The following is a 16,069-nucleotide window of genomic DNA, read 5'->3' as shown; positions in this document are numbered from 1 at the left end:
ACTGATGTCACTGCCTTCTAATCAAAGCGAGTGGGAGCCGAGGAGGAGAGAGGAACAGATGGGGCTTGAGACGAAGCTGACATTATGATGACAAAACAATGAGCATCACATTTAGGGTACCCCATGCTGTGAAGAGGCCAAGGCATGCTCTTAGCCCTCTGGGTGGGCTGGTGAGACCTGGGCACTCATTGGCTAGCTTAGAGAATTGCCAAGTTTCTTAGAACTTAGTGAGAATAGCTTGAAACTTGGCTGGCCTATTCTACAGAATGGAGAGGAGACAGCTGCCTTTAAAACAGGCACAGATCTATCAGACATCCATGAATCTGACTGAAAAACAGAAAACAAGATAGAATGTCCTCTGGGTTCCTGACATTTTTAAAGTGGGACAACTGGGCCAGGCGTGATAGCGTAGTGGCTAAAGTACTTGCCTTGAACGCACCGGATCCCATATGGATGCCGGTTCTAATCCCAGCAGCCCCACTTCCCAGCCAGTTCCCTGCCTGTGGCCTGGGAAAGCAGTCGAGGACAGCCCAAAGCTTTGGGACCCTGCACCCGTGTGGGAGACCTTGATGAGCTCCTGACTCCTGGCTTCAGACTGGCTCAGCTCTGGCCGTTATGGCCACTTGGGGAGTGTATCATCGGATGGAAGCTCTTCCTCTCTCTCTCCTCTCTGTATATCTGCCTTTCTAATAATAATAATAAGTGGAACAACTGATATTTTTCTCCTTGTAACAATGGCAGAATACGCTGAACCAGGCAGGACATTATGGCCCCTTTTCCAGACTGAAGCTTTTGTTTCCAGGCCAACAAAGCAGTTATGATAATGATTATACCTACAGGAACAGGGAGCTGGTAGTAAAACAAGCTTAGACAGCACTGAAAGTTTTTTTTTTAATATTTACTTTTTTTTAGTTGGAAAGTCAGATATACAGAGAGGAGGAGAGACAGAGAGGAAGAGCTTCCATCCGATGGTTCACTCCCCAAGTGACCACAACGGCTGGAGCTGAGTCAATCCGAAGCCAGGAGCCAGGAGCTCTTCGGGTCTCCCACGCGGGTGCAGGGTCCCAAAGCCTTGGGCTGTCCTCAACTGCTTTCCCAGGCCACAAGCAGGGAGCTGAATGGGAAGCAGGGCCACTGGGATTAGAACCGGTGCTCATATGGGATCCCGGGCGTGCAAGGTAAGGACTTTAACTGCTACGCTATCACACCGGGCTCCCAAACACTGAAAGTTTGTTAAGGAAGAAACTGCAAAAAAAATCCTTTGTGCCAACCAAATTTCACCCTCCCTTTCCCAAAAATATGAGCTACATTGTAAGACGGGGAGACCATGCAAAACGCTTCACATTCAATATGATGATTTTTGATGTTTCCATGACAGCATGAAGGTGGAACCAATACACAGTTCTTACAATCTAATATCTTAAAATTCACACCCTTTCACCTTGCATGTGTGGAAGAAAGAGCAGAAGATAAAATCACTTCCACCTGGACCACTGCTTTTCTTTATCTGTTAAAGGCACATATATCACCCCCATCAAAGGCTTCATTTTGACGCTTCCATCTTGTAGCTTATCGTACTGCTCCAACATCTGGTTTCCACCTGCAGGACCAACTGGCAATATCAATCTTCCACCAGGCTTTAACTGGTCTATTAGCTGGAGAAAAAGAAAAAACATCCCCAAAGTTAACATATTTTAGACCTAGTCAAATGCATAGTCATCATTGTACGGGCAGAAAGAAGACATGCAGTTAGTATACACAGGTGGCTTCAAAAAGTTCATGGAACCATGGAATGAAAAGATAGTTTCATTTTGCTGCAAAGTATTTTGAAATCCTTGCAATTATTTCACTATTAGATTTTTCACTATACTTTGTAAGCGCTCTTACATGGATTTTTTTTTTGTTACATGTTGGTCTGTCCTCCTTCTCTATTACAAGCTCCTGGAGGATGCAGACTATCTACTTCATCTCTATGCTTCTAGCATCTACATGGTACCCGGTACAACCGCAGTGCTGCGAATGTCTGAACTCATCACCTAATATAGAACAATCCTCTTGGGAAGGGCAAAGGCAAGGCAGAAAATTCTAATGCCCTCGTGCCAATTTTGACTCTTTTTGAGTTGGAATGACTAAAGTAGGCCAAGAGGACAAGTGCAGAAAATCGGTAAGAAATATCTCCTCTTACCGGCATCACTTAAGCAAAGGTAAGGATTCTTCAGCTGTGTAACACAATTTGGGAGTACTGGCAAGAGGAGTGACGCAGAATGCGAGTCTCTGCAGAATCACTGAGAACACTCCAACTTGCGAAGAATTAAGTCTGGCCAACAAAAACCTGTGCAGTTAGAAACTGCTGAAGTCATATGCTACCCTTTAAACATAGCTTTATGAGTCACTACTCATCAGTAAGGAGCTGGCTTTGGATAGCAGCACCCCAGGAAGGGTGTCCTCAATTAAAATGAGGTTTACCAGCTAGTCTATCTTATTTTTCCCATTTCACTTTTTCTCCAAGTAACAATTGCAAGTAGTTTTTTTTTTTTCTTGTAACTCTCCAGGTTTATAACAAAAAGCAGCAACTGCTTCCCCATCCCAATCTTGCTTCCCACATTAAGCCAATTAAAATTCTTTCAGCTGTGACATCTAATTACCTTAATATTATCAATTGTAAGGTAGATAAAGATTGAGCTTTCTCAAAAAAAAAAAAAAACCACCAATATATATTTATTTGAAAGGCAGAGTTACAAAAAGGGAAACAGAGGGAAAGAGTGAGTTTCCATATCCACTGGTTCACCTCCTACTGCCACAACAGTCAGGGTAGGCCAGGCCAAAACCTGGGGCCAGGAGCTTCCTCTGGGTCTCCCACATGGACACAGAGGCCAAAGCACTTGGGCCACCTTCTGCTGCTTTCCCAGACCCATTACTAGGGAGCTGGATGGGAAGCTGAGCAGCCAGGATTCCAATCCGGGCCCACAGGAGATGCTAATGTGGGAGGTGGGAGCTTTACTGACTATGCCATAGCCAGCCCCTGGACTGAGATCCTGTCAACACAGTCACAATTCCGCTTCCTTTCCTCAGTGCAGCCAATCATGTTTTTATTACAAACATTTTCAGTTAATGACTTCAAACATATTTTGCTGCTGAGTCAAGAGGTATTTAATGCTTACTTCTTTATACAACAATTTTCTTTCCCAGGCAGGTAAAATGTAAGACTTTTCTTTATTCATCACTTAATTCTTATGCTAAGTGTCTAATCTTTCCACCCTACTACAGCTTCTCAGTGAAATCTTCAATCAAATTCGTTTATCTAGTGTTTCCCCAACCTTCCCTCCTTCCCTCCCCTTCTTTTCTGTGTACTCCCTTCTTGTACCCTCTTCCTCTTGCTCCAAATCTGAGCTGGTTATTCTCCAGGCCTGCAATATTTACAGCGTTCAACCTGGGGCTTCCCACTGCAATAATCTTGGAAACTCCCATCACCTCTTCTTTAGCAAAATGCTGTATGTCCTAGACCCCATGGCTTTCCCTTTTTGCTTTTTCCTACTGTCTCCCCATCCTCAAATCCTCATTTTTTTTTTAAGGCATGGATTAAAAAAAAAAAAAAACTTAGTTGTCTAATCCTGAAAGACAACAATAGTTAGGCAGAGAGAGCTTCCACCTGCTACCTCACACTCCAAGTTCCTGCAATGGCCAGGTCTCCACTGGGCCAGGCCAAGCCGAAGCCAAGGACTTGAGTCTTCTTTCACTGAGTGTCAGGAACGCAATAGCCTGAGCCATGGCCTAGCCTCCCTGTGTCTACCTGAGCAGAAAGCTGGAGGCAGCGAGCTAGCTCAGGCACTCCCATGTGTAACACTGGTGTCTCAATTGGTGCCTTGACCAGCAGGCTAGCCACTCATCCCCAGCAAGGAATATCTGAAGAAAGAGAGTTCCGATTTGTAAATCTAAAGCTATCTGTATTCTATCTGCCCACAGAGTTTGAGGCTAGGACTCATTTTTAGGTCAGAATCCAGTCTGCTCCAAAGACTTGATTCCCATGCTGTTATTTCATAACCTGATGCAGTTGTGATTACCAAAAGAAATGACCTTTTTTTTTTTTTTGAGAGCTTTTAGAATCTTCTTGCTATCCCTAATATCCTAAAATTGCATGATAATATTGTAGCTATTTTTTGTTAACTAGAAGAATTCACGGTACCCAGTAGACCTATATAAGCTACAGAATTACATCGTTCAGTTTGGGACTATATTTTGCATAGGGCTAACTGTTCCTCACACGCCACCCTCTCTTTTAAGGCCCTGCTTCTCCTCCAATCCCTAAGCCATTTTGCAGTTCCACAGAGCAAAGCTTTCAGCACTGACACTCCTCTGTGCTGCTTTTGTTTCTGCTTTCTCTAGCCTCCAGCCATCAGCTACGGCCACACCTGCTTCCTGTTTAACTGAGAATGCAGTCTGTGCTCTGCTTTGTTGTTTGGAGGTGACATCCAAAAAGTGACATCAGCATCTTTACTTTGATATTTTAACTGCAAAGCCTTATGGATCAGCTATCTTAACAGTTCCTATAAGATGTATATAGACATATATAAATATAACACTTTCAAATCCTACAACATACAAGTTCATGTTGAGGTAACGTGACAAAGTCCTCAGACCACCTCAGGGTTTCCGTGGGAAAGTTGTGCCCCACACATCTACCCTCTTCCTAAGAAACATAAACTATTTCAGATTTGGACTGTTCACTCTAGGCTGCCAATATAAAAACAAACCAAAAAATTTAATTAATTAATTAAAAGTCCTGCAGCCATGGGTACATATATGCAAATTCACTGAGATGTTCATTCCTGACTTGTATGCCATTCTACTTTATTAATACTTCAATTAAAAGCTACTGCAGCCACAGGACTAGTCTCTCTTTTAAAAATTACAACTGAGACACAAAATAAGGCATTTTTCCCAAAGTCACTCATCCAATGGACCATAATTCAAAGACCAGAACAAACTCCCTAACTTTTACCTTCTCATAACTGATATGAACATACCAAAAACAACAACAAAAAACTTTTACGTTAGGTATAGATAAGACTAGGCTAAAGAAACTATCATTTTCACTTCCCGGTCATCTGATCAAGAAATAGGTAAAGTTCCTAGGTAAAGGAGACTTAACATTACAGTAAATTCATCCAGAGATTATTAAATATCAACACAACCTGACCAGCATTTTACAAAACAAAACAAACAAACAAAAAAATACTGTACCTTAAACATTTTCTTGACTATGTAATATCCATTTCGGTGACATCCTTCCTTGTCATTACTAAGTATGTAAAACCTCCTCTTCTCTAAGATACAGGCAATGTCTAGCCCTATATTAAGTTGCCTTGACTACTCATCGCAATAATCTGTCCTTGGTATACATATTTTCTTTTCCAGACAAATTATGTATCACGTACTAATTGCATGCTTTGAAATCATTAAATTCCCTCTTAATGTGTATGATGTATCTCTTCCAGAATACCACTTTTGTGAAAGTACAATGTATACATTTTTTTAGTATCTCCCATGCACCTAATATATCAAACCCATCTAGCTAATTATCAGGTCAAGAATTCCACAGGAAATTTCCCACTTCTATTGCTGTCTTAGTTCTTACTTGGATAGAATATGGCTTCAGATAACATAGCCATGTGCTGGAGTCAGTGATTTTTGTGTCACTTATATAATTATTTACACATTAAAAAAAAAAAGAGCCAGCTAACTATAGTCAAAACGCGAAACACAATTACATAATATCCTTCCAACATCTAGAAGTCAGTCCTATATAACTTTTAAAGTTTTAGTTGAAGGAAACACACAGAGAAAAAAATCCCAACTCACTGCCTGAGGCACGACTGGGGCTGCAGCTCCTACATGAATAGCATCATATGGGGCTTCTTCAGCATAGCCCATTCGCCCATCCCCCACTGGAAGAAAAAAAAGTTAGGCTTAAGAAATCTGTTCAGAGCAAAGAGTGGGAAGAATTACAGTACTAGAGATTTAAAATAGAGAAAAGACAGATTTTTCTGGGACAACTGCATATTCGTATGTTAAAAAAAGTAAAATTAAGCCTCTACCTCAAACATTCAAAAAATCAACATTAGGAAGATCAAAAACCTAAACAACTTGATGAGTCTAGGATCATCTTGAACAGGACACAGAAATTAATGGAAAAACACAGGAAGCCTAAATACATCTCAAATTAAGAATTTGTATTTATTAAAAAGTAATCAAAAGATGAAAACATAAGGGCTGGTAATGTGACTCAGTGGGTATAGCCTCCATCTGCAGTACTGGCACCCACTTAGGTCCCAGTTCATGTCCCAGCTCCACTTCCAATCCAGCTCCCTGCTCATGTACCTGGGAAAGCAATGGATGACAGCCCAAGTGCTTGGGGTCTGCACTTACTTGGGAGACCCAGAAGCAGCTTCTGGCTCCAGGCTTCAGACTGGCCCACCACTAACCATTTGAGAAGTAAATCAACAGAGTCAAGATCTCTCTGTCTGTCTCTGTAACTCTGCCTTGCAGTGAAATAAAATCTTAAGGGAAAAAAAAAGATGAAAATGGTACACAACAGACAGCAGAAGAGATATTAAGACTGTGTAGCCACCAAAAAGTTAGTCTCTACAGCTCCAAAAAGCAAAGAAAAACACAATCTAATATCTGAACAGGCACGTCAAAACAGGAAAGCCCAGTGGTCAAATCCATGAAAAAGTATGCAGCCTCACAGGTTAGAAAATACAACGCTAAAATCACAAAAATGTACATTGCTATCCACTCGCCAGGAGAACTGAGCCGCTGTTTTCCTGTCGCATTTTTTTTTCTCTTTTTACATTTTTATTGACTTTTCATTGACTTTACCCAAGTCACTCCTGTCGTATTCTTAAAAATGAATGGAACAGAAGACATTAAGGGAAAGAGAGAGGCCAAGAATATCATTATGTTTAGAACTTATCTACAAATCATATGGAATCTGTTAAAAACCAGCTGGGAATTACATTTTAAAAATTGTTTAAAAAGATATACATTCCTCATGAGTGGAGGGGAATGTACACCTCACTAATATTTCAAGATAGCCACTTCTTTTGTTTTTCTTGAGGGAACTTATTTAATAAAACTGTGGATGTGTGTTCATGATGTGTCTATAGCCGTATCAATTCTGTACTGCCCACTGAAATATTTCCATCCAAGTAGAAATGCTAATTTGTGTGCTGTGTGAATCTTCCATAGTCATTCAGTAAAATGATTTTAAATTTAAAAAAAAAAAGCAATAATTAGCTCTTAGTATTAGTTAGCTTGCATAGGATCCTCTAAAAATAGAAGTTTTTGTAGAGAAGTGTTCAAAGTTTGCTCATACTTACCAACCAGCTGCACTCTGCCGGAGGACAGAAGCGTTGGGTCATCCTTTCTGACGTTATTTATGGAGTCATCAACTAGCTCTTTAATGTGATCAATCCCTATTACTTTTCCACTACATCCCACCTGGAAAAAAAAATAATTCAACAACTCATTGAGGTAAATTCATTCTTCTCAAGTGTCATTTCTATTTAAAGCCTTATTCTCCAATGAGAAAGAAACAAAACAAAACAAACAAAAAAACAGCTTAAGCCTCCAATTAGATTGTTAAACAGTTTCTCATAATTAATTAATCATGCATAAGTATAATTCTCACCGGCCATTTCACCTATCCAAAGTAAATTTTAAACTAATCAAATGACTGCAACTAGAGTACTCTAATATTCTTAACCACTGGTTTGACAAAGCATAAACAATGATTTATAAAACTATTTACAACAGTACTCATACACACAAACATTTTTGCTTTCCCTTGTTTTTGTTCTTAGATTCTAGTTTTGAAACCAAGACTTTGGAGTAGGGTTTAACTGCCAATATTTGGCGGTGGGATCTGGTCAGTGATCAAGCTGGCACTTGGGATGCCTGAGTCTCTCACGTTGCAGTGCTTGGCTTGAGTCCTGGCGCCTCTGATTCCAAACAGCTTCCTGCTAATGAATATCTTGGGAGCCAGCAAAGGACAGTTCAAGTGCTTGAGTCCCTAACAATGGCTCAGCTACGTGGGTTCCTGCGACTTGTGTGGGACACCATTGGGGGCTCTGGGCTCCTGGCTTTGGCTGGGCCTAGCATAGATTGCCGTGAGCATTTCGAGAGTGAAGCAGCAGTTCAAAGACCTCTACGTCTCTCTGCCTTTCAAATGCAATGAAAACAAATTACTTTTTAAACTTTCCAGTATTTGATGGTAGTACAATAATTTTTAATTTAAAATTCCATCTAACCACTGAACCACCCAGAATGTACAAGATCCAGGGCTTGGAGAAGGCCTAGTAGGGAAATTGTGGGCTCTCCTGTGATGGGCTGCAGCTTCCAATGGTGATCATGGGAACCTTGGTTGGGGATGGGCCTAGCTGGACAGGCAGTGGCATCCACTGGCATGAGTGTGGGCTGGACAGTGGTGCTGGTCAGGCTGAGCTAGGCTACAACACTCAATGATGTATACAAGAGCCTAATGGGACATGGGACAGATTAGACCAGTCTACTGCACACACTGACATGTTCAAGAGCTGAGGCTGGAGGCTGGCCTGGTGAGAATTACTGGGGGTTACCCCAACTAGGCTGCAGTTCTTGGTGTGCGTGAGGATTGAGTGTGTGGTGGGCAGGAATGGACTGGGGACAGAACTGAACAGGTGACTGCAACCACCAGTGTGTATGTAAGCTAATATGGATGATAGACTGAGCCAGACCCCACACAGACTGGCATACATGGGAGTCAGGTCTGGGGTTCACCTCTGGTGAGGTTTCTTTGGGGACCCCCCAACTGGATCAATGGACTCAGAACTCCAACCATGGGGAAAATCATATTCTGTGGTCTGACTGTGGAATGAGTGCGTTAGAATTGGGCCTCCTCGGGCCCAGCAATGTGGCCTAGCAGCTAAAGTCCTCGCCTTGAATGCGCCAGGATCCCATATGGGCACCGGTTCTAATGCCGGCAGCTCCACTTTCCATCCAGCTCCCTGCTTGTGGCCTGGGAAAGCAGTCCAGGACGGCCCAAGGCTTTGGGACCCTGCACCAACGTGAAAGACCCAGAAGAGGTTCCTGGCTTCAGATCGGCATAGCATCAGCCGTTGCGCTCACTTGGGAAGTGAACCATTGGACGGAAGATCTTCCTCTCTGTCTCTCCTCCTCTCTGTATATCTGACTTTGTAATAAAAATAAATAAATCTTTAAAAAAAAGAAGAAGAAGGAGGATTGGGCCTCCTCAGATGCAATGGGCAGCATGGCCGGATGCACATGGGAAACATGACAACCCGTTTATTGAGGCCTGCAGAGGATGTCTAGTAGCCTAAAGGACAGAACAGATAGGACAGCTGGGCAAGAGGAGACCTAAGATGGACAGGTCAGCTAGCAGACCTTGGAAGGATTTCCTCAACCCTTGAACAACAAAATCAACAGCATCTCAGCACTACTGAAAGCACTTAAGCAGCACCCTTGGAACATGCTCTACATCAAGGAACCTGGGATGACATCAGGTGGCTGTCCCCAAGTCCCAGGTGCTGATGTGGTTGGTCAGCTGGGAGTGGTCCTCTTCTCTTTCTACCCACATTTCCCAGGTACAGGAAGAAAAAGGGAGATTGGAGGCAGCTGTCTCATCTACTTCCCCCATTCATCGACCCTCCCCTCCCCACCCTAATCAGCAGTTTACATGAGCATGCATCCTTCTTAACCATCAAAAGAAAAGAAACACTACTTTTAAAAAAAGAATATAAAAAAAAATTCATCTAAAATATAACTTTAAATGTTAAAATATTACATAAAATATTTTATTTTATAAATGCCTAAGCCTGTTTCTACTGCTTTAACTAGAAGAACACAAAAAGGACCAAAATGTTCAATCAAATTTACCAAAAAAGGCTATGAAGTCAGACTACCACGGTTCACATTTAAGCTGAATAACTTAATTTGAACTGTTTGACTTTGTAGTTGTGTAAGTTAACTTCTCTTCCTATGAACTTCCTCATCCACAAAACACAGGTGGAAAATGGCATACATCCCCTAAAGAATATGAAGATTAGATAGAATACATAAAGCACTTGAAACACTAGTACATGGGAAACATTTGAGAAACATAAAAACCCAGAAACCTAACCATCTTTTTAATTTTTTTTCACTATTTAAAGATTCATTTATTTGGAAGTAGTAAATGTTCTTCAAAAACCATAAATATGTCAATTATAGAAAAATTGTCATTACTTAAACATTATGCATTTTAAAAACATTTGTTCATGTATCTAATAGGCAAACAAGGACACATGGAAAGACAGAGAGGCCGTCCGTGTGCTGGCACACTCCCCAGATGGCTGCAGCAGACAGGCTCAGCCAGCCCGAAGGCAGGAGCAGGCACTCCAGCACCCAAGGGTCTAGGCTTGACACCTGCCTCTGTTTCCTCCTGCTGTAGACCTGGGAGCCAACAATGATGGCTCAAATACATGGGTCCCTGTCTCTCAAGTGAGACTCCTGTTTTGAGGTTTCAGTTCCTGGCCTTGGTCCAACCCCAGCCACTGCAGTCCTTTGGGAAATAAATGAGTGCATAAGAGCTCTCTCTTCTGAAACAAATAATTAAATAAATGTATTTTTTAAACCCTTGCCATTCATTAGTGAGAATATGAACTTTGCAAAACAAGCAAAGCTTCTGGAAATAAGCATGTGAGCCCTTTACACGTGCCAGATGCAGTTCTCATTGAGTAGGGACACAATCATGTAAGAAGGAATTAGTTCATTCCTGTCTCTGCAGAGCTTTGATTCTAGAGCATCTGCTGGCTGAACACTGGCAGCAACTGACAATGGTTCTAGATGAATCCCCAAATCCCTACTCAACTAGACTAGAACCTTTCATTGGGGCTTCCAGACACACAATTTCTTGCAATTACTTAACTGACTTACCTGAGTAAAAGTGAACCTATTCTCCAAGCTGCTTAAGTGGGTCCCCTGCTTCTGCCCTGCAGAATCCTCTATCCCTGGTACTAAGGACTGGAGAATAAAGAGTGCTTTTCTTAAGATTTATTTTTATTGTAAAGTCAGATATACAGTGAGGAGGAGAGATAGAGAGGAAGATCTTCCATTCGATGATTCACTCCCCAAGTAAATGCAATGGCCAGTGCTGTGCTGATCTGAAGCCAGGAGCCAGGAGCCTCCTCCAGGTCTCCCATGCAGGTGTAGGGTCCCAAGGCTTTGAGCCGTCCTGGACTGCTTTCCCAGGCCACAGGCAGGGAGCTGGATGGAAAGTGGAGCTGCCGGCATTAGAACCAGTGCCCATATGGGATCCTGGCAGGTTCAAAGCGAAGACTTTAGCTTTAGCCCACCGTGCCGGGCCCATAAGTGCTTTTCAAAAAGCCCTTTTCTGCCTAGCATTTACGCCACTGGTTAAGACAATCATGTTCCACACTGGAGTGCCCGGGTTCAATTACTGGCAGACCTTGGGAGACAGTGGCAATGGCTCAAGCAAGTTGCCACCCACATGGGAAAACTGAATTGAGTTCCTAGCTCCCAGAATCAGGTTGGCCCACCCCAGCCTTTGCAGGCATTTGGATAGGGAAAGGGCTAGCAGGAGTTCTCCATGCTTCTCAAATAACTTAAACATGTTTAACTAAAACATAACAACAATAATAAAGCACTCTCTTCATTGCTAATAAGCCCACAGGAGTGTGGACAAACTTGAGCTTCACTCTATTCTGCCATGCCAAATGAAAACTTAGAAGAAGATACTTTGGGAGTATTATCTTGGGGTCACCAGGGTACAGCTTGTCTGATAATAAAGCAAAATGGTAGAAGGAAGTAAAGCCAGACCAAGAACCAAAGAGAAAGCCACTGCCAGTAACAACGTCTGGACGTCTTCCAAACTTGCCAGACAAGAGACCAGCTGTGCCAGCAGACTTTTCCATTAATATAAACCAAATATATCACCTGCCAATTGGGGCTGGGTGCTCTGTCACCTGTGACAACAACAAAATTCTAAGTGATGGAGTGGCCAGGTGTTGGGCAGAGCAAATTCTGCTGCTTGTGATGCCAGCACCCCCTTGCAGAGAGTCAGCTGCAGGCCTGGCTACTCCATACACTTCCAACCCAGCTCCTTGCTATGCACCTAAGCAGCGGAGGAGGATGGCTCCAGTATCAAGCTTCTCCACCCACCATCCCAGCTGCTGCAGCCATTTGGGCAATCAATCAGCAGACAGTAAATTTCTCTGTCTCTGTGACTCGTCTTTTCAAATAATTAAACAAATGAATCTTACCACAGTGGGGAAAAAAACTCAAAATCCATCAAAACCACTATTGAACATTATATAGCCAAATCACAGCATATGCTTATGTTGGGGGCAGAATAAAAATAAAGTTCTTACCATACGTGCAAAACATGCAGTAAGGATTCCACTTCCAGATCCCACATCAAGAGCTTTAGCTCCTTCATGTAGCTGGTCAAATAGAAGTTCCAGTGCGTACGCGTGCTGCCCAAAGAACAGAAACCATATACATACCATGGTATATAACTAAATTCACCAACTTTCTCCCAATATTTTTCCATTGTCAGCTAAACAGTGAAAGCATGTTACATATGCATATATATGTATATTATTTACATCTATAAATTAATTATATAAGAAAAAATTTAGGATAAAATTCTCAGTAATTTTAGACGTTATATGTGGAATTTTAAAGTTGAGTTAAAATTCATACAAAAGGATCTGCAGTCAAAACCCCAATCTATTCCAATCCCTAGTCCAGTTTCACTTCCTACTCAGGCAACCAAAGTTACCAGTTTCTTCTGGCTCCTTCTAAAACATTCCTTCTATGCAGGTATGAGCAAATACATATGCATGCGTAACATATTATACTTTGAAAGACCTTTTATATCAATACTTGCTTATTCATTTGTTTTTATGCCTGAGGAATATATCCTCACATGGATATATTATAATGACAAATATCACTAATAAGAGGTTTTTAAGTAAGCTGTAAGTCTACAACAAAAAGAACTGAAATAATCTTATCAGGTATATTTGTATGACAAAAATATAATCCTTATAAAAATCTTATACATTATATCTGTATAATAAATTCAAAAATTTGAACTGAAAGAGCCAAGGAATACACATTTCATGTTTATAGCCTGTATAAATTATAAACAAATCACAGTTTATGCTTTGAATCAAACTAAGAAATAAAGACTTCCCTACTCCATCCTCTTTATAAACTTAAATTTTAGCATTTCTCTAAAATACAAGATTGAAACTAACAAATAACATCTCAAAAGCGATCCTTACATGTCTAATATTTTCACTATTAAAATCATCAAATCTAGGGGCTGGCACAGTGGCTCAGCAAACTAGTCATCCGCCTACAATGCAGGCATCCGTATGTGTAAAGTTCAAGCTCCCGCTGCTTAACTTTCAATCCAGCTCCCTGCCTATAATGTGGGAAAGCAAAATAGGATGGCTCAGGCCCTTGTACCCAAATGGGAGACCCAGAAGAAGCTCTTGGCTCCTGGCTTTGGATCAGCTCAGCTCTGCCCATTACAGCCATTAGGAAAGTAAGCTAGCAAATAGAAGATCTCTTTATATACGTATCTTTTTTGTTTGCTCTCTCTAAAATGCCTCTCAAATAAAAATGAATAATTTTTATACAAATCTGTATCTTTTTCTCTCCTTATGTAAACCTACCTTTCCAATAAAAATAAATCTTAAGAGAGAAAAAAAAAAAGAGGGGAAGGGGGGACGGCATGGTAGCCTTAACAGCTGAAATCTTCACCTTGCATGTGCTGGGATCCCATATGGGCGCCAGCTCTAATCCCAATGGCCCCAGTTCCCATCCAGCTGCCTGCTTGTGGCCTGGGAAAGCAGTCAAGGACAGCCTAAAAACTTGAGACCTTGCACCCATGTGGGAGACCTGAAAAAAGTTCCTGGCTTCTGGCTTCAGATCAGCTCAGTTCTGGCCACTGCAGACACTTGGGAGTAAATCAGCAGATGAAAGATCTTTCTATCTCTCCTCTCTGTATATCTGACTTTACAATTTTTAAAATGATTTAAATAAAAAATAAATATTAAAATAAAAACATAAATAATAATAAATTTTTTTAAATAAAAAAAATTTTAAGGGGGTGAGTGGGTATGAGAGCATTGGAAAACCAACATGATGGCTGAGTAGCTAAATCCTTGCTTAGCAAGTACACAGATCCCATATGGATGCTGATTCATGTCCTGGCTGGCTGCCCTACTTCCCATACAGCTCCCTACGTGTAGCCTGGGAGAACAGTAGAGGCAGGCCCAAAGCCTTAGTACCCTACACCCACGTGGGAGACCCAGAAGAAGCCCCTGACTCCTGACTTCAGTTCTGTTTGGTTCCAGCCCTTGTAGCCACTTAAGGAATGAACCAACACTTGGAAGATCTTTCTGTCTCTCCTCTCTGTAAATCTGCCTTTTGGATAGAAATAAATACATCTTTTTAAAAAAACCAACAAATTGGGGCCCAGCACACTAGCCTAGTGGCTTGCTTTGCACACACTGGGATCCCATATGGGCACCGGTTCGTGTCCTGGAAGCCCTGCTTCCCAGCCAGTTCCCTGCTTGTGACCTGGGAAAGCAGTCAAGGATGGCCCAAAGCCTTGGGACCCTGTACATGGATGGGAGACCAGAAGAAAGCTCCTGGCTCCCGAAATCAGATTGACTCAGTTCCAGCCATTTTGGTCACTTGGGAAGCAGACAGAAGATCTTCCTCTGTCTCTTCCTCTCTATATATCTGACTTTCCAATAAAAATAAATAAATCTTTAAAAAAAGTTTTGAATCTAGTAGCAACACATTTTCTACCAGATCTAAGCTAACAAAAATATGTATCTATGAATCCACAGTGATAAACGCTTCATGGCCAGATGACAACAGAGGGACATTATTCCCAATTTACATGCTAAAAAAATACTGAACTTAAGAAAACTGTCTTTGGATAGCCATTACAGAAGTAACTGATTCAGGCAAAAACTATAAACAAATGCTGAAAACTAATGGATAGCACTTGATAGTTACATAACCACAAAGATACTAATGAAGACATGTAGCTTCACAATAGAATTCAAAGAAGCTTCTCCGTGGTGTTGACAGCATCTTAACCTGACGTTCAAGGTTAACATCACCACTAAAGGGACATGTCTGCCGGGCATCACTTGTGGGGTAATAATAATTCCAGACAAACATACCATTCAAATTGTGCAGGAAACATCAAATCCAAATAGAGAGGCATTATTTAAAACAACTTTCATAAAAACGTTAGGGCCAAAAAAGACAAGACTGAGGAACTGTTATTCAATCTTTCTGTAATGGAAACATGTTTAGAACAATTAATAAAATATAGATAAAGTTTGTAAATTGACTAACAGTGTTGTATGCATGTTAATTCTGAGATTTTTCGAAATATACTTCAGTCAGGTAAGAGAATGTCCTAAAATGCAAACTTAAAGAGCATCATTTTAAATATTTTAACTCTCTACTTTTACAGGTAAACAGCCTAAACATTGTTTTCAAAGATCTCAGAAAAAAAAAAAAACACATACTACATACACTTACACACACATATAAATGAGGAGGAGCTGAAAATAACAGAGAATAAATGATAAAACAAATATACAACACTCTCTGGAGAACACAGTTAATGAACACATGAAAACCGCACTACTCTTATGACCATTCCTGAAAGTACGTATTTTTAATTTTATCATCAGAAACCAGCAATGTCAAATGAAGGCATGGGAATTCTCTACTGTGCAAAACTAATCTAGGTCATAGAAGTCAGAATGCTGGCTACCCTGGGCGGGGGCCAACTAGCAAAGGCGAGGCGTGAACCTTCTGCAGCACTTTCTTCCACAAAGTACCTGATCTGAGCACTGGTTATACATATGCCCATGCTTTTAATTCCTGACATTTGAATATTTGTGTGCTTTCCTGTATATATATCACAACAACAAAACTTTTTTAATTTTTAAAACTTCTATTTGAAAGG

At 41.2% G+C, this 16,069-nt stretch overlaps 1 protein-coding gene across 9 annotated transcripts in view; it reads right to left on the bottom strand.

Moving 5' to 3' along the window:
- Positions 1-16,069, bottom strand: part of PCMT1 (protein-L-isoaspartate (D-aspartate) O-methyltransferase) — a 41,841-nt gene that overhangs the window by 5,661 nt on the left and 20,111 nt on the right. For 5 of the 9 annotated variants that reach the window (XM_040965180.1, XM_040965184.1, XM_040965185.1 and 2 more), the window contains exons 4-7: positions 12,426-12,530; positions 7,380-7,500; positions 5,860-5,945; positions 1,486-1,655 (exon numbers count right to left, since the gene is read on the bottom strand). In XM_040965180.1, the coding sequence (XP_040821114.1) occupies positions 1,486-1,655; positions 5,860-5,945; positions 7,380-7,500; positions 12,426-12,530 (482 nt within the window). Of the gene's footprint in view, positions 1-1,433; positions 1,656-5,859; positions 5,946-7,379; positions 7,501-12,425; positions 12,531-15,269; positions 15,377-16,069 lie in introns of those variants that run through there. The other 4 variants (XM_040965188.1, XM_040965181.1, XM_040965182.1 and 1 more) reach the window with 4 other exon arrangements.

The sequence above is a fragment of the Ochotona curzoniae genome, unplaced genomic scaffold, assembly GCF_017591425.1.
Source record: "Ochotona curzoniae isolate NIBS_2020 unplaced genomic scaffold, NIBS_Ocur_1.0 scaffold_3890, whole genome shotgun sequence".
NCBI lineage: Eukaryota > Metazoa > Chordata > Mammalia > Lagomorpha > Ochotonidae > Ochotona > Ochotona curzoniae.
The sequence above is the reverse complement of the archived record's forward strand: the minus strand, read 5'-3'. Positions and strand labels throughout refer to the sequence as shown.